The following is a 23,219-nucleotide window of genomic DNA, read 5'->3' as shown; positions in this document are numbered from 1 at the left end:
CACTCACTGTCCCAACAAAAGATTATGAACTACCTGCCGCTTTCAGATCATTACAACACATGTTCCACGAATCATTTTCCATTACCATGTCTACTAAAGCCTTATCTAGAACAAGATCAAAATTACTGTAACAACCTCTCACAACCGTGTCCCATCAATAGAACATCACTATACCATGACAACAACGAAAACATATTCAACTCTATTTCATATCATACTCTACCTCATTCTTAACTTAACCTGGTAAAGAAAACATCAATAAGCAAGACAACTGTCTACATGTTCAACCAAAACTCACAAAGAACAACAAAGAAACAAAACAACAATCTATGTATAATGGTATGCACTTTCGAAAACTCGTATCATAATCATCCCGCCTACTCCACCACAACCGGTGACGGCATCACAACACCGCCACCAACAACCACACCACAATGCGAAAATACCCGCATCACAATACTAAATACCGTGCCCGGATCACCACCGGAGGCACCACAACCACATCGATAGACATCACAGCTACATACAATTCCATAAATACTGACTCGGAAATAACCTTTCGGACAAGAAAACTTACTCAAATCCACTTTACTCAATCACAACGCAACATATTATATGAATAAACAGATAAGCATCTCATGAACATCATCTCTACCATTTCACGGAATACACATGTGTTATTAATACACATAAAATTATAACTAGCCATGTCAAATTAATCAAATTATTGCCTTTTTGGATATCATTCAATTAAACTACCGTGTCCAACATATATATTACAGAACATTCATAAAACAGCTTTATAATTATCACACCATACCACTTCTTGTGAGGTCAGAACCTCACACAAACATTTACACATATCATAGACCCGTAATCACAACCAACTAGTCAATCCCGACCACGTAAGTTACCACTCAACAAAGGTTACCTGTTGTCCGAGCTTAACTCGCATGCCTATATATATATATATATATATATATATATATATATATATATATATATATATATATATATATATATATATATATATATATATATATATATATATATAGTTATATATATATATATATATAAGTTGTGTGATTAGTCGACCCGTTTAAATGTTTTAAAAACGTGGTGATCCATTCGGGGTGGTGAGCGGTTTTAGCGGTATATCTTGGATACGCGTGGGATCTAGTGGGGATGGAGTCATCACATATCGAGTCTTTAGTCTTCCATTTGTGTTTTATTAGAACAGTTCCTTTCGGTTGGTTTATAGTTTGAGGACAAAGTTGTATTTTGCTTACGATTGGTTTTGTAATGTAATCACTTAAACTTATTTAATAAAGTATGTTTCTTCATTGTCTTATGATTATCATGCCTCGGGTAACCGAGATGGTGACATCCTCATACCTGAGTGGTCCTGGTAAGGCACTTGGAGTATGGGGGTGTTACATTTGGGGTTCAAATGGAACAGTCAGGCTGACTGTTGCATCCAGAAGCCTAAAAATGATTTTAGAGGAAGGAAGTATGTAGGTCTTCTCGAATACATCATTTGCAATTATTGTGGTGACAATGGTCATGTTTTTAATGGATGTACAAAACGATTTGATGACATTGATAAGAACACCAAAGCATTAAAAGAAATGAACATTAAGAAAGACACCACAAGTTATGTTGATCACAAAAAGGGACCCAAATTCATTTGGGTTCCTAAACTCAAAAACTAATCTTGTGTAGGGCTTGGTGAGAGGCGGCCGCAATTGGTACTTGGATAGTGGATGCTCTCGTCACATGACGGGTGATAGAAGCCAATTCCTCTCATTTAAAGCGTATGATGGTGGCACGGTAAGGTTTGGTGACAACAAGAAAGGTGAAGTAATTGGTATTGGAAAAGTTGGTAAGTCATCCTTACTTTGTGTCGACAATGTGCGGCTTGTCAAAGGTTTGAAACATAATCTCCTTAGTATTTCTCAACTTTGTGATAAGGGTAATGTTGTTGAATTTCATGCCAATATGTGTCGAATTTTTGATGCCACTACTAATGAACTAATACTCGAAGGAAGACGTGTCAAAGATGTTTACTTAACTAATTTGAACTCTCTATCCGGTCACACCATGTCTTGCATGAGTGTAATGAACAATGATCCTTGGTTATGGCATAAAAGGTTTGGTCATGTTAGTACAAAAACTCTTAATACCCTTAAAAGACTTGATTTAGTTGAAGGCATTCCTAATATAAAATTTGACATTGATAAAGTATGTGATGAATGTGCTAGAGGTAAACATGTTAAAAGTTCCTTCAAATCCAAAAGAATTATGAGTACATCTCAACCTTTGCAACTTTTACATATCGACTTGTGTGGACCAATGAGAACTAGAAGTAGAGGTGGTAGTCGTTATGTGTGTGTCATTGTTGATGATTACTCTAGGTTTGTTTGGGCACTCTTCCTAAGCTCTAAGGATGAGACATTTGATGAGTTTCTAATTTGGTTAAAGAAGATTCAAAATAAACTTGGTTTAAAACTTGTTTCAATGAGAACCGATCATGGAACCGAATTCGAAAACTCATCATTTGGTGCTTATTGTGATAACAATGGTGTAGACCATAACTTCTCGGCTCCTAGAACCCCACAACAAAATGGTGTGGTTGAAAGGATAAATAGAACCCTTGAAGGAATGGCTAGAACAATGTTATTAACTAGTAAGTTGCCTAAGAACTTTTGGGCCGAAGCGGTAAATACCGCTTGCTACATTTATAATCGTGTCATGATAAGGAGTATTTTAAATAAAACTCCCTATGAATCATTGCGTGGAAGAAAACCCAACATTTCATATTTTAGATGTTTTGGAAGCAAATGCTTTGTTCACAACAATGGTAAAAACAACTTGGGTAAGTTCGATCCACGTAGTGATGAAGGAGTATTTATTGGGTACTCCGATCATAGCAAGGCCTATAAAGTTTACAATAAACGAACCTTGTTAATTGAAGAAAGCATCCATGTCATTTTTGATGAATCTAGTGTGCTTGGGCAGGTACAAAACATGGATGATGATGATGAGGATGAGGATGATGAGTTTGAAATTGGTCTTGTTCGAAAAGACTTCGTGTTCACGGATGAAGAAGCTCCCAAAGACTGAATTGCAACAGAACATACGTAGACTGTCACCTTCAAAGGAGAGCAGCAACTCAGGGGGAACACGTAGTACTTCTGATTCTTCTCTGGAAGCAACAGACCCAACGACTGTTGCATCCACCTCCAGAACTGAAGCAGCCCAAAACAGTGAGGATGAAGAACCTTCCAGGCCAATAGAAACAGATCACTTTGTGGATCGATCTTTGTTGAGGGGGAACAAGAAACCATTGTTCCAAAGAAGTGGAAACATCAAAGCTCTCATCCACTCACTAATCTCACAAGTGATCTCAACTCGGGAATTCGAACAAGATCATCCGTCAACAATCTCGCTCATCTCAATGAGTATTGTGCCCATAATGCCGTCCTATCTCAAATTGAGCCTTCAAATGTAACGTCGCCTTGATCGATGCAGATTGGGTGCTTGCCATGCAAGATGAGCTCAATCAATTCAAAAGAAATGAGGTATGGCACTTAGTCCCTAGACCGCCTAATCGTACCGTCATTGGTACTAGGTGGGTCTTTCGCAACAAGCTTGATGACTCGGGAGAAATTGTAAGGAACAAGGCTAGACTAGTGGTGCAAGGTTATAACCAACAAGAGGGTATTGATTACGATGAAACCTATGCACCGGTAGCTAGACTTGAGGCCATACGATTGCTTATAGCTTTTGCGGCTCACAAAGGCATTAAACTCTTCCAAATGGATGTCAAAACCGCTTTCTTAAATAGATATTTGGAAGAAGATGTCTTTGTAGAGCAACCACCGGGTTTTGAGAACAATGATTTGCCTAACCATGTTTTCAAATTAGACAAAGCTCTTTACGGTTTAAAACAAGCACCAAGATGTTGGTATGATAGATTGTCTAAATTTCTTATTGAAAATGGTTTTAAAAGAGGCTCCGTTGACAAAACATTGTTCTTGAAGCAACAGATCCAGGTGAACTGTTGGTTGTACAAGTATATGTTGATGACATTATATTTGGTGCAACAAATGAACTCCTTTACTTATATTTTTAGGAACTAATGAAATCGGAGTTTGAAATGAGCATGATGGGTGAGCTAGGATTCTTCCTTGGGCTCCAAATTAAGCAATCAAAGGATGGAATCATGATCCATCAACAAAAGTATATCAAAGAAATGCTTAAGAAATTTGGGATGACTAATGGTAAGCCTCATGATACACCTATGGTAGCCGGGTCCAAATTGGACAAGGATGAACTCGGTAAGAATGTTAGTGATAAGGTGTATAGAGGTATGATAGGCTCACTTCTTTACTTGACCGCAAGTCGTCCCGACATTCTCTTTAGCGTGTGTTTATGTGCTAGGTTCCAAGCAAATCCGAAAGAATCACATTTCAAAGCCGTTAAACGAATTCTTCGGTATTTGATTGGAACACAAAATCTCTACCTATGGTACCCTTTACATTGTCCTTTTGATCTTATAGGCTTTTCGGACGTGGACTATGCGGGGTGCACGGTAGATAGAAAGAGTACCTCCGGAATTGCAACGTTCTTGGGTCCTTGCTTGACTTCTTGGGCCTCAAAGAAACAAAACACGGTAGCTCTTTCTACGGCCGAAAGTGAGTACGTTAGTGCGGCACATTGTTGTTCTCAACTCCTTTGGGTAAAACAACAACTCTTGGATTTTGGTATTATTTTTGACTCCATTCCTTTAATGTGTGATAATACGAGTGCAATAAATATTTCCAAAAATCCTATTCAACACTCTAAAACCAAACATATTGATATTCGTCACCATTTTATTCGTGATCATGTGGAAAAAGGACATATTAAACTTATCTTTTGCAAGACCGAAAATCAAATTGCCGATATTTTTACTAAGCCACTTGCAAGAGAACATTTTGAGAAATTTAGACTAGAAATTGGGTTAATTAATAGCTTGTGATTTTTAGTGTGAGTATTACAAAATTCCTTAATTGATTAAATTAAATTTGGATATATGTTATTAAGTGTTCTAAGTGCATTGACATCATGTTTGGACCAAAAATTGACACCGTATTTGTGAGTCGGTAATCACTCAACCTCATATCTAAATTTACGTTTATTATATGCTACCTTGCGTTTTTTATTTCGAGTGATTAAATTTGTTTAGTCGGGCCAACCACCTCTCCTACCTCATTAAATGGGCCATTAAATTCCTCAACCCACTACCTATCACTACCCGTCCAAACCGCCTAAACCCAATTACCCTTCCATCTCCCAAATCCATTAACACCATCAAAGCTAACCTACCCTTAACCCACAATGGTAAAAACCTCCTTTAACACAACCATACCCATTAAACCCACAAAAATTACCTCCCCTGTCACATCAAATCCGCCCACATCACCAACCCCAACCATGACTCCAGTCAAAACATCTTACGCATTCCCTCCACAAACCTCAAACACCACACCTTCAACAAACCCAGATCCACCTAACCCTCAATCATCACCGAACTCCACTGTCCCTCCATCATCCGACGACATACCTATCGCCACTATGGTAGGACGACGCACACGTGGTGATCGGAAGAAAAGCTCCACTGTTCCGAGCTCCTCCTCTGAACCGGTCACTGTATTGGTTGAAGATGTTGAAGATGAAACCGAATTTGATTTGAACGAAAATCCGTCGAAATCCGGCGAGTCTGACCCGACTCCGGCGAAAAAGAACAACAAAAGAAAAGAAAAGGCCTTCTCCTCTCAATTACCCCCAATCTCAGAAACTATCGAGCAAAGTAATGTTGATAACCCCTTTGTTGATACCCCAATTGAAAATCCCAGTGAACCTCCTCTGAAAAAATCGAAACCATTGAAGAAAAAGCTTGTATACCTTGCTCCCTCGGATCCGGTCTCCTTAACCTCGAAATGGGATTTGGCCATGGTTTGGGATCACCTTGAGAGTATTGACCTCCCTACTTCCATTTATAAAAATTGTGAGAGGTTAATGAACATCAAAGCCATTCACTCCCCTCGGGCTTACAACCAAACTTGGTTTGACCGCTTTGCCTTTCACTCATCCGTGATATGGTTTTAGCTCAAGGTTGGGAGAAACTGTTGGAAATGCGTGAGCCGGTATTTGTGAGCGAGGTGATCCAATTCTTTGCAACGGTTCGGGTTGAAAAGTCGGGTGAGGCTCTTACGGCTAAGGTGAACGGTAAGCCCCTTAAATTGTCTCAATCTGATTTTGCTCGCTCTTAATATTCTGTCGGAGGCTATGACAAACTCCCCTACGAAACTTGGGTTGCCTTACCATATGCCTCCCCTCTTAGCATTGCTCAAACCGTTTGTCCCAAAACCGTTTCTCCTGGACCCGTGAGCAACACCCAAATCCCACCTCCTCTTCGAATTATTTTCAACATGTTGTGTAGGTCTATTTACCCCTCGGGTGATAGGGGAAAACTCACCATAGCCCAACAATACTTAATCTATCATATTGCTACCCATAAGAAGGTGAACCTAGTCGGGTTAATGTTCAAACGATTTCACCTTATTTCGACCAAGCTACGTCGACCTTCTTCTAGTATGATTTACCTACCCTATGGCATGTGGTTATCGGTTGTGCTCAAGGCACAAGGGGTGTTGGTGAACACTAGCTTGGGTTCGTTGGATATGTGTGATGTCATGAGTGATGGGCAAATGGGGAAGATGCTTATCAAGGTTGAGAATGATGAATTAATTTCTGTGAAAATTAAGAAGGACCCGGAAGTTGGGTCATCAAGTCAAGGGAATATGGGTAATATGCGGGAAGTGCTTAATGCCGTGGATGAGTTGGGTGCGTGGATTAGGGAAGATTCTCGTCAAAAGGACTTGGCAATCTCGGCTCTTGCTTCTTCTTTGGACCTCATCCGTGGAGAGGTGGATATCATTTCCACCCTTGTGTCAACAAAAGAAAGTGGTGAAGATGCTCATGTGGATGATGATCCGTTGGGTAGTGGCTCGGATGGTGAACAAGCCTCCTCCCCTTAGCCTTTCCCTTCCCTCTCGGCCTATTAATATTTTACCCTTGCCATCTCATTTTGTCCCACCGGTTGTGCCTTTCTAAGACTTGTTTTCTTGCTTGTTATTTTGAACATTTGGTGGTGTACTTTAAACTTTGTTTAGCTATGTTGAACTTTGGTTAGCTTATGCTTAATCCTTGTTTATGTTGACCTTGTTACCTTGTCACATTTACATGTGTCTTTTTGTGTTTTCTTATGACTATTTGCACTCTAATACTTTTGACATCCCTATCCGTTTGATGATGTCAAGAGGGGGAAAAGGTAAACTCATGCTTTAAATCTCCTTGCTTATTGATTAAACTAATGTCTTGCCTAACCTTCTTAGCTTGATTCTTGTTTGGGGCAATGTAAAATTGTCATGATAGTTTGATTCTAGCTTTTGCCCTTGGTAAGGTAATATTGTCCCTTCTCTATCATTTGATCTTGCTTGTTAAAAATCTTGAATCAAGGTGTTTACATTGCTTATACATTCGTTTGGGGCTTGTCATCATCAAAGGGGGAATTTGTTGGGTTCCTTATGTTGATAATAACATGCCCATTTGATTTGTGTTATCTTAGTTTACCTTTTCAGGATTAATGATGTAATCAAGCTTGGATTAAGAAGTGTTGAAGTTGTTTATCATCCCATTGTAATTAGTCGTGTGTCATCTAATGTACAAGTGAGAAAGTTAAGTATAATAGAGTAATAGAAACGGTCCGGATGATCGTTGCTTCAACAAGTAAAAAGCAGTGAGTGGTGTGCCACAACTCGTAAAAACTTGAAGCTTCCTTTTATCTTTCAAATGCCTTCACGTGACTCATATTTTTCAAAGATAAAAATTCAGATTTTTATTAAGGAGGTAGTATCCAATAAAGAGTGGTTTGAATTATTCAAAATGTTTCCTCTTTATGCAAATTCAATCCTTTGGTTTTTAAGAAAACAAAAGTTGCTTTTTGCCATATTTGTGTTAACTTGTCATCATGTGACTTGTCTCACATCCTTTGTTTTCTGAAAATGCATGAGCTTTTAAGGTTATCTTTCAAACCTTTTTTCTCTATTCTTACCTTTGCAAAAGACTCCTTTTTGGTGCAAGTTTTTAGGTGGTTGCTATTGCCCTTCACATGTGAGGTCTTTGACCCTTCAAAACCCTAGCAACCCCTTCACTCACCTCCTCTATAAATACCGAGTCCCTCCTTCATTTATTCCTAAGACTTTTTTCGATTTAATTCTTCCATATTTGCAAAGTATTTTTAAAGCTTAAAAACCGTGTTTGTTTGCAAAATCTGTTTAAAAGTCTTCAAGTATCTTCAGTTTCTACAGTCGTGGCCACTGTTGCTTTTCTATACTAAACTCTCTTGCTTAAGAATTGTTGATCTTGTAAAAGTTGTTCACCTCTATTCTTTGTTAAGAATGTGTTAGTGAAAACTTGATCCTATAACATTCTAAGTGTGTTAGTAGAGTTTAGGACGGAGTAGTCTTTAACTCTTGACAACCGGAGTAGGTTGTGAGTTGGCAATCGGAGTAGATTGCGAGTTAGCTTGTCATAAGAACGGAGTAGTTCTTGTACTAGCTTTGCAACCGGAGTAGGTTGGCGTCTTTTATTACAAGGGTCTTTTAGTTGTCGGAGTAGATCACTAAAGGAAAGTAATAAAAAGGTAGATTGGACGTAGGCACTTGAGTTTCTTGCCGAACCAATTCAAAAATCTCGTGTTCAAGTGTTTACTTTATTTCCGCTGCTTTATACTTTGTTTGTTTGTTTTGTTTCGCTTAAACTTAGAAGTGTGATTCATCATCTTGTCGCATTTGGTCTGCAGTAATATTCCACAAACTGAGACAAATAGATACAGTCAGAACGATTGTTGCTTTCATACTTCAGCAAACATTCATCGTGATACTTGTTCAATCTTTCTATATTATTCAAAGTATCCTCTAATCTCTTTTGTTCTTGTAACTCACTTTAATTCAATAAAGTTGAAGTTATAAATTTTTAAAATAGTACCTAATTCACCCCCTCCCCCTCTTAGGTACTTGAATCCATAAACTCAACAGGTTGATTGGTGAGGTTGGCAGGTTAAAATGCTGAATCAATTAAATTTCAGATTTGATTAAACATTTTTTTTGTTTTAATTAAACCGTGTCGAAAACCGTATACCCGGTTTTGAATTTCTCCGACCCGGACTCGATACGGTTTATAAAAAACCGTATCGTATATACGGGAATTCGTATCGTGTACACGAAAATCCATATAATTAAAACCGTATACCGTATCGTTTCCGTATATTAAAACCGTATTGTATATTTTTGCTCAGCCCTAGGTAATCATGCAAGATGGTGGCGAAAAGTCGAAAAAAATCGTTTGAAAACCACCCGTTAGAGAAAATAGCATAAAACATGTCTGCTCATATAAATCATTCCAAGGCACCGGTGGTATCCTTCTTCTAGACATTCTTGATGACACGAATAGCCTAATGTCCCTCACAGCAAAACAACCAAGAGGAGGGTACTCGGAGTAGGTCTCCAGAAGATCACAACCATGGGCTTATTATCATCATTTATCAATATGAAAGTTTTCTAATTTTAGTTCAATGTATTAGCACAATTACAGTTGTCTTCTTCTTTATTCAGTTTTGATATAATGTTGATTTTATATGAATCTATTATGTTGTTAATACAAGTTTCATGTAAATTGTATTTTTGTTAATACAAATTTAAAAGTAAATATGTAGAGTCTTTTGGTTTTTTTGATGTTGATTGTTTATGAAATTATAGGTCTATTACAAAAAAAGTGTAAGAGTGAAATATATAAGAGAATGAATGAAGTATTATATTTTATCGATAAATCTACCAAGCCTATTAGTTGGGGTCAATTATGATTTAAGAGTATTTGTTAGTGGGATTGTCAATTTGAATACGGATATCTAAGAGTTAGAGTAAAATAAGAGATGTTAAAGTACTTATACATCAAGACATTCTTGCCATTAGATTATTACGACACAAAGTACTTAATATTTTTTTGCCTTTACCTTTGGCATAAAGATTAAATTGAGTGTGGAGAATTTAATTATTTATTAAAGTTATCCCTAAAATACAAAGGCAAACAATTGACTAAGACGCCAAAATAAAATAGATAAACAAATGATCGAAACGGAAGGAGTACACTATAATAATCATTGGTGGAGGAGGTAATGACTTGATGACTTGATAAAAGCGAATGACTAATGAAACGATAAGTAAGCAGGTGTAGAATATAAAAGAGAATAGTTCACCAACATTTTACAATTACTACATCATATACGATAAAACACTATAAACAGAGTGTATTAATTTAATTTGATTGATATAATATTAAATATTGAAAGATAATTTATACAATTATAAAGTCTATAGGACACTACTTATATAGTCATACTAATAAGAGTATGTGTGCTTTATTACTTACAATGTAAGTATCCTATGTTCCGTAATTCTGTAAATTGGGAGTAAAAGATAAAGTTTAGTTTAGTTTAGCAGGGCCGTATATTGGCGTGTTCAACCGGTTCTAAGAACCGGGGCCCCAAACCACAAGGGGTCCAAAATATATACGTTTCAATGTATACATACATACGTTTGATAAAACGTCGCGGCGCAGTGGTAAAGAGGGAATGGATTTTGACAGACAACGCAGGAACGAATCCAAGTTGATGCATTCTTTTTACTCCCTCTATTTTTCTATATATGACTTTCTCACATTTCGAGACACACACTTCTCTCTTCAATACTCTCAAATTATATGTTTAAATATAGTGAAATGTATACTCATATGAAAGAGTTTTTCATAAGAAATTTAATGGTATAATTTTTATAATTTTTTAGCAAATATATTTTTGTAAATATTAAAGTCAAAGGCTCGCCTCGAAAAAACAAAACGTCATATATTAAAAAATGGAGGGAGTATTGATTAGTGCTAAGTGAGGCCCACTATTATTTAGTACTCCATTGATTGCCATTTTCTTGGAAACACGTATCGGTTTCGTATTTCGCTTAAGTGCAATTTATTGGATACGTTTACTTCTAAATTGAAGATTTCAAAATTTAATTTTATAGATAAAATAATGGAAATGAATTATTATTTTTTTCTCAGAAAAATCACAGGATATTTTGAAAAGTAATTGTTCATATATAATACAACATATATGGAGTGTATGATCCTTATTTAAAATTTGATACTTGACTATCTAATGGAAGAAGGGGGAAGGGGATGGAATACTGAGTTGGTCGAATTGCTGTTTCTTCCGTTTGAGAGTGAGAGGATACTCAGAATGTGAATTTGTGACCATTTGGTCCGTAATGAGTGGTTTTGGAGTGGGGAGAGGGAGGGGGTATATACTGTTCGTTCGACTTATAAACTTCTGGTCAAGCAAGATGGGGATGTGGAGGGACCATCGAGTATCCTATCTGATAGCTGGTTGTGAAATAAAATTTGGAGAGCCCCTGTTTTACCAAGGATTAAAGTGTTCTTATGGCAGCTGTGTAATGAGGCCATTTCTACTAGAGGTAATATTTCAGCGCGGATGGGATCGGTAGGGAATGAATGTGCTCGGTGTGGGGATTGTGAGGAAACTTGTTTACATGTGGTACGTGGATGTGGGTGGGTCGGTGGTGTTTGGGAGGGGCAGTAGGTTGAGGTGCCGTCATTTATAGGATTTGTAAGGGTTCGGGACTGGGTGGAAGTTGCCTTGAAGGAGCTGGAGATACAGGAGCAGGTGGTATTCATGACTAGTTGTTGGGCTATTTGGGAGAGGAGGGATAAGGCAATTTTTGAAGATGGGGAACGGAGGGCGGACTTAGTTGTAAGACGGGTAAGGGATTTGGTAAATGAGATGGAAGGGAGGGGGAGCTTGGAGGAGGTTGTGGGAGTCCGGGGGGTAGCGGAGGATGGTGGCGGTTGGAGGAGGCCGGGGGATGGGGTGGTGAAGGTGAACGTGGATGCAGCTATTATGGAGGGCGTGGGAGTAGGGCTGGGGGCAGTGTGTCGAAATGACAGGGGGGAGGTTGAGTGGTGCGGCGTGGAGCAGGGGTCGGTGGCGATGGTACCAGAAGAAGCGGAAGCAGCTGCTATCTTGCATGGACTTAAGGAGGCTCGCAGGATAAATAATCGAAAAGTTATACTGGAGGGTGATTGCTCGAATGTTATCCATGATTTACAGCTGAAACGGAAGGGGCGCAGTAGTATTTTTTTAATTTACACTGACATTTATGCTTTATGTAATTCGTTTGACTTTGCTTCGTTTAATTGGTCGCGTAGAAGCTCTAATAAGGTCGCTCATGAGCTGCCTCATCTGAGGCCATGGACTATAGGTTCTCGTAGGTGGTTGGCGTCTATTCCGTTAGACATTTCTGATGTAGTTCGTGCTGATTTTGATAATATATCTATTTAAATCCGTGTGGGTATATTTCAAAAAAAAAAAAAAAAATTGATACTTGACTATTCACCGACGTAATCAACATCTACTGTTAGGGGATGAAATTTTTTAATGGAGGAAAACAAATAATGTTATAAGTTAAACTCAAAATACACTTAGAAATTTTGGATAAAAATTTTGAGTTTTCTTTCCCAACGATACAAACGTCCTTACTAATCCCCGAGCTTTACCATTGCATGACTTCCAATTTTTCTCAAGGGACCCAATTTAGGGGTCTCGGTTTAGCATTTTGGAACAGGGGCCCGCAAATTCATTGGGCGGCCCTGTAGTTTAGTTTATTTATTATTTATTAGTCATCAAAAAATTTTAAAAAATTGAATTTGTAAGATAATAAAGTTTTAGTCTAGAAAGATAATTAAGCTACTCTTATATACATGACATTGGTATATGTTAGATGAAACGGAGTTAAGGGTTTTACCAACATAACATTTGATTGATAGAGAAAACTCAACTTCCAGTTGAAAAATTGGCTAACATTCGAGTCTACCACATGTTACTTTAAAAATGTTTTATGTATGTGATAGAACGGTCTTTGTAACCAAACGATTTGTGAAAAAACATTGTATCACATTTTTTTTAATAATTATGAGGGAAAATTATGAATAGTAAGCAATACTCCTAAACCGAAGGTACTTCTAGGCTTAAGGAAATTTGAATGTCGGTAATTTTAATATGTTCCATATGGTTCTCTTTAAAGTAACTTGAAAAGAAAGATTTAGGAAATACTGAAAAACGTTTTCAGTTTCAACTTTCAAGTTAGATGTTTAGTACCAAACATTCATTTTTAAGTTACAAGTTAGATATTTAGTACCAAACATTCATTTTTAAGTTAGTACCAAACATTCATTTTTAAGTTATTTTAACCAGGATGTTAAGGCCACATTTTTAGAATTATTGTTAGTCACTTAAGAGTGTAACTTTAGGCAAAAACACATAAATGAGTGTGCTCATTATAAAATAAAAAAAATTATACATTAGACAGTAATTTGGTAAGAGAACATCTTCTCCAAGGTCCAAGCATTTGTGATAATTTAAAGGGTATAAGATCAGTTCTTTTCGGCTTAATTTCAGCTCTAATATTCATCTCACATCTGTTCAACTCACTTCAGTTCTGCTCAACTTATTTAAATTCTATTCATCTCAGCTCACTTCACATCAGTTCAACTCACTTCATCTCATTTATGTTCATTTCAGCTTCATTTAGCCCAAAAAACATGCCTAATTAAGCTTATCATCTAATTATAGGCGGTTTACCTATTATTAAGTTCTTCATAGAAGTCGCATAAAAATATAACATTATTTAGTCTGTGGCTCATAATTGTAGCATAGCGAAATGCCATTTTATTAGTTAATATACAACAATTTCAAACTAATTAGCAAATCTCACTTGTGAAGGTCACAAGCTCGTGACCTCTCACAACCCTCTCTCCCACTCGCCATTACTTTAATCGGTGTGAGAGGACACAAGCTTGTGATCATCATAAATGAAAATTTGTGGCGAACTAATATGGAAGAAAATACATGTGGGAATACTATTATCTTACTAAAATATAATAAAATAATAGATTTGCAATTAGTTGATCAAAACCTATACATGGATAGAACACCACACAAACAAAGTAGCATATAGTTGCTACCATGAAAACACTATTTGGTTATTAGATTATACGCGGGGAGAGCATTACAATTATGTCCATGCATCGCACGGGCATTAAATCTAGTATATAACTAAAGAAGGCTTTTTTTTTAATTATACTATCAGCATTAGAATTAGGAGATAATTAATTATTTACAATTTTTCTATTATAATTATGAATATAATTTTCCTATTAGAAATGAAAATTAATTAATTATTTTACATTTTCCTATTAGAAATAGGAAATAAATTAACAATGTATTACGGCTTTTTTTTTCTAATTATACTATCAACATTACAATTAGGAGATAATTAATTATTTACAATTTTTCTATTATAATTATGAATATAATTTTCCTATTAGAAATGTGAATTAATTAATTATCTTATATTTTCCTATTAGAAATATGAAATAAATTAACAATTTATTAAGGCTTTTTTTTCCTAATTATACTATTAGAATTAGGAGATAATAATTATTTAAAATTTTTCTAATGTAATTAGGAATATGATTTTTCTATTAGAAATGAAAATTAATTAATTATTTTACAATTTTATTATTAAAAACATGAAATAAATTAATTATCTACAATTTATTAATATTAAAAAGTTATTCAATAGTATTTGTTCATTTTTTTATTATATTAGAAGAAAAAAAAACCCTTGATATATTTATAATATCCAATTTTATAACAACTTCCGATTAAAAAAATGAGGTATTATGAGGCTAAAAGGCCATAGGCCGAACTAGGTTGTGACAAATGTGCATGCATAATACGTACTACATAGAATTTACTCATGTAAAGAGTAAAATGAATGCTGAAATATGCCCCTTTGTCTTTTTTTATTGCTAATGTCATATTTAATTATACATAATAAGAAGTTTATTTTTCAAATGTCAAAAGTATTTCTCCTACTAATTTTAAAGTTATTTCCTTCACAATACACTTCAACTTCTATTGATAATTTATTATTATATTATTTACATTCATTTATCATTATGTAAAAGTATATTAATCAAAATTTAAATAAGATATTCACAAATTATTGATAAGTACAAAGTTTGATATCTATTTTTAAAGAGTATTAAAAGATAAAGAAAGGTGCTGCTAATTTGCGAATCGAAATATCATGTTATGACAAATGAGTAAATGTTTTGAAAAACTTTATTGTGCGATTGTTTTACAATTCAAAGTAAAAATGGTACCACGAGTAATAAAATAGATTTGAATGAGGCTTGAAGGTAAATTAGATACACTTATTATAGAAATATGTACAAGGTTAAGATTCAATTCAGGCAACGATCAACATTAAAAAAAAAAAGTCATGAAAAACACATAAAAGGGTAAGGGTAGTCTTTCCCTAACATAGTGAAAACCGTCTCTCTCAAGCTTTTCTTCTGACAAATTTACATACATAAAAAACGGTACTATTCAATTATATGGAGCAAACTAATTATTGTTGATGCTATAATTTTTTTTTTTGTGTAAAGTGAGCACATCATCTCTATAATTTAGGGAGAGATACGAATTGGGGAAGGGTGAGACATATTCGTCATGCATAATACGATGCTTTAACTAAAATATAAAAATAAATGAAAAAATTTAAACCTAAAAGGGGGTCACTTACTTGCCAACTCTTCTATATTCTCTACTGCATTAATATTCTTATGAAGCTTATGACATTTATTTCATATTAATAAAAAAAATGATTATATTTCTTCATACAATTTGTGATTTAAAAATTTTAGCTAACTTATTTGAACTTGCTTAAATTTATATATTTTAAGTGAAGAATATTAATTATAAATATGGTCCAGTTTAAACTCGTCATCAAAACCTACCAACCAAAACAATATTTATAACTTCACAAACTACTCTTAGCAAAGAGGTAAGTAAAGGCCGGATCCTAAGGGACGGGTATTGAAGTAGGATTTTCAATTGCAAAAAGCTATGTCTTAGGGTGTCACAAATTAGGTTGAGATGAGATGTGGTTTAAACTAATCAACAAGATGAATATAAATTAAGTAAAGCAAATAAAGGGGTTGTAGATAATTGATTAAAAGCACTATGGTGTCATGGGTTCATAGGGGATTCATGAAAATAGATTATACAAACATGTTCTCAAATAGATGCAAGCACTTGTTGTTGTGATGAGATCGAGTTAGTTTATATCTTACAATCCCTAGGAGAATTTAGGTCCCGAGCCGAGTCGTCTAGACTGTACAACACCTACAAGTCGACTTAGTCTCCTCCTATTCAACTCTTATGCATGGTCTAATGAGGCTCGAGTTGGTTTATGTCTTACAAGCCTCATTGAAAAGATAGGAGATGGGTAAAAAATGCAAGGATTAATAGGCTCGCATTTCATCAAACATAACACGTGCATAGGTTGAAATCACAACAAGCAAGCAAATTAATTATGAAAACATATTAGATTACGCATAGATCAATTCCCATGTTTGTTTCCCCTAATTCCCCATTAACCCTAACTAAAGAACTACTCACTCATGATCAAGTTTAGCATGCTAATAAGGTTGTCAATCATACTAACAAAGCAAAACATGATCAATAAATGATGTGATTAATAATAATTAAACAAGGGTAAAAAGGAATTATACCTATGGAGATGATCCAAATAGTAAAGCAAAGAATAATAGAAGTACTTTATGATTGATGGAAGGTTGTCAATCCTCCAAATAAACCCAAATAATCTTCTAATTACCCAAATAAAACTAAGAACAATTGAGAGAATTAAGGAAAGATTAAGATATGATTAATAATGAAATGTGTATTATAACTAAATTAAGAGATGATTAAAGCTTGATTAAGACTTGGTTAAGAATTGATTAAGAATGGATTAAAACCTTGATGATAAGCTAGGTAGTACAAAAGGGTATTTATACTAAAATTAAGTACAAGGATTAGGGTTACTAAGTACTTAAATGACTATTAAGACCCTAAGAGAAGCTTGGGGAAATGCAACTCCCGAGGGACATGCACGGATCATGCTTGTAACTCCCACCAGGATTCGCTCGTCCTCACCTGAAGCACGGGCTGTCCTGTAAGAAGATCCACTCGGATCGTACAGAAGACGCTCGGATTATGCCTATGGTACGCTCGGTTCCAGCTCTGGGACGCTCGGATTGTTGCTCTGATCCGCTCGTACTTAGCTCGGGCCGCTCGGATCGTTGGACATAGTTGTTCTCTTGTTTAGCTCCTTAACAATCAGCGAGAATTGTTTTGGGGATGCAAGGATCTTTTCATCATTGTCCATTTCACTCTATTTATTTTCTTAGGCCTCTAGTGTTGGTCTCCTCTTGGATGCTTGGTCATTAGATGCGATCCATTTAGCTCCATTTCCCCTCATAAATGCAAGGTTAGCGATCCTCTCCTACCAAGGACACAAAACCTCAAAGAATATGCAAAATGGGAGAATAAAGATTAGAAATGACCCTAATATATGCTCGAAAGCATGGGAACGAGGTTAATTCGGGGACTAAATGTGCTCAAATATGAGTCACATCATGTGGGATTTATCTGTATGCATCCCTTTAAATATAAGGACTATAACGAATTATAATGATGAAACTAGTCATAAAATTTAAATTGCATAAACAAAATTATATAGGATTTAGAAATAACCTTCGGTCCTAGCAAATACGGCCTAAGAACAATATCAAAGTAGATATTCGCCTTTCAGTTGCACCCAAGACGATATGAGATATGCCCTTTGATTATGCTAGAATCGATCCAAAAATTAACTAAATAATTTTAGGTTTTTGTGTTTTTTCTGATGAGAGGGAGGCAAGAATGGCTTAGGAAAAATTAGGTTAGAAAATCCTCTCCCCACTCCCCTATAAACCGTGTATAGGAATGGGTTAGGGTAGGATTTTCTTTTTTTTTTTTTTTTTTTCTCGGCCCATATCCGAAAATAAGATGATAATTTTCTTCTTATTTTCGGTTATTCCAAAATTGTATAAAATGTGTAAATTGTCATCTAGTGAGGATCGAACCCATGACCTCTTGGTTTGAGTACCCTCACTATTACCACTATGACACATTCATCTTGTTGATATTAAATATAACCGATTACATTTAATTACAAATTAACAGATTAATTCGTCCAAGCTAACATTACATACATTTAATTAAATATAACTTATTATATTCAATTTACGAATTGACAGTTAATTCGTCTCAACTAATATTATTTAATCTTCATTAAATAATTGTCTCATCAACACATTGACTAACTGTTTAGTCATATAAGTGTAACACCCCCATACTCCAAGTGCCTTACCAGGACCACTCAGTTATAAGGATGCTACCATCTCGGTTGCCCGAGGCAATGAATATCATAAGACAATAAAGAAACGTACTTTAAAAGTAATTATAGTTTAATTGATTACATGTTCAAAACCAAAACTGATAAAAGGAAATACAAGTTCTCAAAACAATCTACTTTCAAAATACTATCAAGCGTCAGACACAGCGGAAGACTTCTAAACTGCAACGTGGTGACTCATCCCAGCTATCCCATATGCATCGTCTCATACCTGCTCAATACCTGCTCACCACCCCCGAATGGATCACCACAATGTTTAAAACATTTAAATGGGGTCAGTAATAATCACACAATTAATATGATCCAACAACATAGCTCAAACAGTCACACACACAATTGATACCCGTCGTTGTGAGTACCAAAGATAAAATTTATAATCTCCTATTAAGACTAACCTAGGCTAGTGGTAACAGGGTCGAACCACAAGGAGGCAGTTGTAAATTTTAGTTTATTTATGTTCAGTCTGAGGTAACTATTGTGGGGGTTGAATTGAATTGGTCTACAGCTAATAGAGAATAAAGGCAATAAACTAAATAAATAATTTAAACAGATAAAAGAAGGGTACTAGGATGGTCGGTTCATTATAGCTTCGGCGGCAGCAAACTAAGTCGGTCTGAATCAAACACAGGTAAGGCGGGAAATAAATAGGTCCTCTCGGTCCACTCTTAACAAATAGCATCTCTCGATCTCGCTATAGGTCCCTAATGTCACTAATACTGACTCTCATCCTGAAAAGTGACTAACGGTCTAAACTATACCTATCTTTCGATCTTAGCACAGTTTAGTCGATTTAATTGATGGTCAAATAACCTTCCCTATCTTTCGATCTAATGGGTCAGTCATAAAAGGGGTATCTAACTGGTCGCATGCATTCGATTCGTTAAATACAAGGTTAAAACAATTAAAACGAATATAAAACCCTACGAGGTCAGTCGATCGACTGGCAATGTCAGTCGATCGACCAACACGCGAAACAGTCCTTTCTAATCTAATGCCGCCTATGCCATAAATCGCCTACATCCTAGCACTAAAGAATTAGCTACTCATGCTAAAGGTAAAAACAACAATATTATAGACGGAATAAACTACTGGATTCATGTTTGCAACGATTAAATAAGCGAATAATATAAACGATAATTGGCTTTGGGAACTAACTAACAATTTCTGTACAAAAACAATAATAAGGCAAACAAACTGAATGAAGTTAGAGGAATACCGAAGTTTCAAAGGAATTTTGACGGAATGATTCAGAGCACAAACGAAAATTCGATGCAAGACAATATCCCGAACCCTAATTATTTTGGTATAGAACTGTATGTAAACTGGATGTAAAACTTGATTGTTTATGTTACGTTATATAGCAATCAACGTAACACCTTATTTCCTAAACCTAAACTTCACGGGCTTCAAGATTCACGGTCTTTTAATTTACGTCTGGAATAGCGATCTGGTCGATCGACTGACAAGGCTGGTCGATCGACTGCTCCTCAGCAAACAATAGCTTCTGGAACCCGAACATTGGTCGATCGACTGAAGGTGACGGTCGATCGACTGGATGAGCTGCTACTTGACTTCTTTTAACTCGTGGACTTGTCTTTTGGGCCTTGCATTGCGCACCAAGCTCGTTCCTTAAGCAATTCCTTTACGTCATTTGCAATGCAAATTACTCGGGGACGGATTTGTCTTGATTTCCCGTTGAATTCTCCACATTTCTGCAATAATGTACAAAATAAGGAAGTATACGGAAATAGGGAGAAATGTAGCATATACTACAAGAATGAGCTCTGAAATGCGTGTAAAATGGGATGTAAAACATCATATAGATAACACGCATCAAACTTCCCCAAACCAAACCCTTGCTTGTCCCCAAGCAAGAACTAGACTCGATCTAATGACCTAATGGAACGAGTTCAATCTCAGAGCGAAATGCAAACTGCTAAGCCTAAACCGATTTAATGCACAACCAACAATCAATTAGTAATGCGAATCATGCAAACGAATTATAAAGTCGTTAAAGATTCTTTTGAACCGTCAACTGTCTGAGACTTATCAAATTGGACTCTCACGGGTCGCTCAAATCACTCAATAAGCACAGGTGATATAATGTATAAGATAGAAAGAAGTAATTTTGTAGTGACTCTCACCTAACTACGACCTATGAAAACATGCCAGCAATAAAATATGAAAATGACCTCTACGACCGTACATACTCATTCCAACCAAACAGATGACCAATGACACATGCCGAGGTATATATGGGATATGTGAGGTATGGGTAAGAAGAGGCAAAACATTTTATGGTAAAGTGGAGGTACAGGTGATCAAGCTAGTACCAAAACGGAACCAAGTGGCAACATCCAACTTCTTGCTCATAATCAAACGAAGCAGTGCTATAGCAAGCACAAAACTCACAATCTCCAAACTATCAAATCAATAAACTCCCCATAGGATATAAATGAAACATGGGAGCAAAAATCGCCAAAAGATAAGGATTAAATTATGCGAATTGATCTCTTTTTTCGAATCTCAGTCGATCGACCATGTGTGGCAGTCGATCGACTCATTTGAACAGTACAGAACCCTTCTTTTTCATTTCTTTTCCGAATCATTTTTTTTCAATTTTTTTTCTTTTTCTTTCTGTTTCTTTCTTTCCTCCTTTATTTCATTTCCCAACCATCATCTCAAAATGATCATATGCCACCAAAAACGAGTAGCAATCCCAAAAACGCAGACTACTAGCTTGACAAGTGACAGGCTAAATGTAGGATGTAGTAATGGGACAAAAAGGGGTATTTTTGGCAGTGTGAAGCTTATGGGTATAATGAGAAAAGGAAACCTCTACCACATGTGTCAACAAACCACAGACCGAATGCATACAGGTATTAAGTAGATCAAATTCATAATTATGCAAATTAAGGAAACATGTCTCATAAGGAGTAACTACTCTCATCCTAGATAAACTGGTCATGAATGTCACCAGTTATAGGCTCTAATTCTCAGAAAGTATAAGTAGTTTGCCAATTATTAAAGTCAAGTCTCAAGTTCAGCAAATAAATTAACGAAAACTCGTAGGTATGCATTTACGATTCTACTAATAACATGTTAATCAAGCAAGGCTCAGGCAAAACAGGTGCAAATGCAAAATCATCATAGAAGTACTACCGTTCCGACTCGACCTATATGCTAAAAATAAACGTGCATTTTATAAAATTTTTTGAAATTTTTCAAATTTTTTTTTTTTGAATTTTGTATATATAAGGGAAATAAAATAAACAATGCAAACTGAAATGCGATAAACGTGTAACTGAAATGCAATAAAAACAATGCAAGTGCGACGCAAAACCCTTCCCCAAACCAAATCGCACAATGTCCCATTGTGCAAAATCATATAATGAAGAAAAGAGAAATGGGAATTTGCGAGAAAATAAATAAGCAAGACACAAAGGAAAGATATGGAACTCACAAGACTTTAAGCGCAGCAAAGGAAACCTCCCCAAACCAGCGTGAGCTAGGAGGTTTGATGAGCGCAGATGCTACCAATAAGGACCTGAAAAGACAATTAAAAACCACGCATAAGACCGAAGAAAATAATTTTGAAGCGTAAAAATTGTGCACAAATGAGACAATATAAGAAATAGATAATTCGACGGAAAATAAAGTGGAGTAGAAGACTCCCTTAGGTCCGCATATCGACCAAACACAGCAGGGGAGAGGTCGTGAACGAATATAGCAGCAGCAGTGGTCGATCGACCAAGAAGATCAGTCGATCGACCAGGTGGGCGTGAAAGTAGCTCTGTAAACCTGCAATTCAGTCGATCGACTAATGGTGCCAGTCGATCGACTGAAAACACTGCTGCAGCGTCTTATTTCTTCGTAATTGCTCAATGATTTGAGCTAACAAGCTCTAAATACCTGCAAATGCACAATAGTACGCGCCCAAAATTGCGCAAAACCCAGAATAAAGTCTAGAGTACTTAAAAATCCTAAGCAAATAAAATAAAAGCGAAGTTTTCGCGCACACAAAAAAGCAATAAAATTGTCTTAACAAAGCAAATAAAGAGAAGTTCGTGACGAGATTGATCAACTAATAGTTGATCAAGAAGGACCACGGTATGGCCCACTGTCGGCTTAAGCCACGGCTACTAGAGGTAGCCTCAATGGTGCTCATCTTATCAGTTGCACCCTTCTTAGCTTCAACAGTCGGAGAGCTCAGCTGATCAACTTCGTCATCTCCCCAATCAAGGACTTCCTTGGAATCGTCAGAATCCAAATCAGACCATCTCACCTTGGCTGGCTCACCTTTCACTTCCTTATCGGTCCCATAGCTTAGACATCCAAGACCTCCTCTTTGAATGATAGGCTTTGTCGTGGCTGGAGTGCCATGCAGCTCATCCTTTCCCAAACTAGCTCCTGCATTGTCTGAGACAACAAATTCTTCCTCCATTTTGCTCCCAATCTGGGGCGGAGGGGTTAACACAGCAGTAGTAATAGGGACAGGCAATTCGGGAAGCACAAAGTACGATTTCTTTTCAGAAACCGTATTACATGTAACTGGCCACATGGGGTCCTTCTTTTTAGCAGGTTGGGCAAAAATAATAGAATGTTTCCCAACTTTGAAGGTCAAAGTTCTAGAGCCTACGTCAATGACTGCACCAGCAGTGTGCAGAAATGGCCTTC

The 23,219-nt window shown here is 36.3% G+C and overlaps 1 protein-coding gene across 1 annotated transcript; it reads left to right on the top strand.

Annotated features, from left to right (window-relative positions):
* The first annotated feature begins 11,848 nt into the window (after positions 1 to 11,848).
* Positions 11,849 to 12,514, top strand: LOC141630167 (uncharacterized). The gene has a single exon (XM_074443032.1). The coding sequence runs from the start codon at positions 11,849 to 11,851 to the stop codon at positions 12,512 to 12,514; it is 666 nt and encodes a 221-aa protein (XP_074299133.1).
* Positions 12,515 to 23,219: the final 10,705 nt, after the last annotated feature.

This window comes from Silene latifolia, chromosome Y (assembly GCF_048544455.1).
Source record: "Silene latifolia isolate original U9 population chromosome Y, ASM4854445v1, whole genome shotgun sequence".
In the NCBI taxonomy this organism is placed as follows: Eukaryota; Viridiplantae; Streptophyta; class Magnoliopsida; order Caryophyllales; family Caryophyllaceae; genus Silene; species Silene latifolia.
The sequence above is the reverse complement of the archived record's forward strand: the minus strand, read 5'-3'. Positions and strand labels throughout refer to the sequence as shown.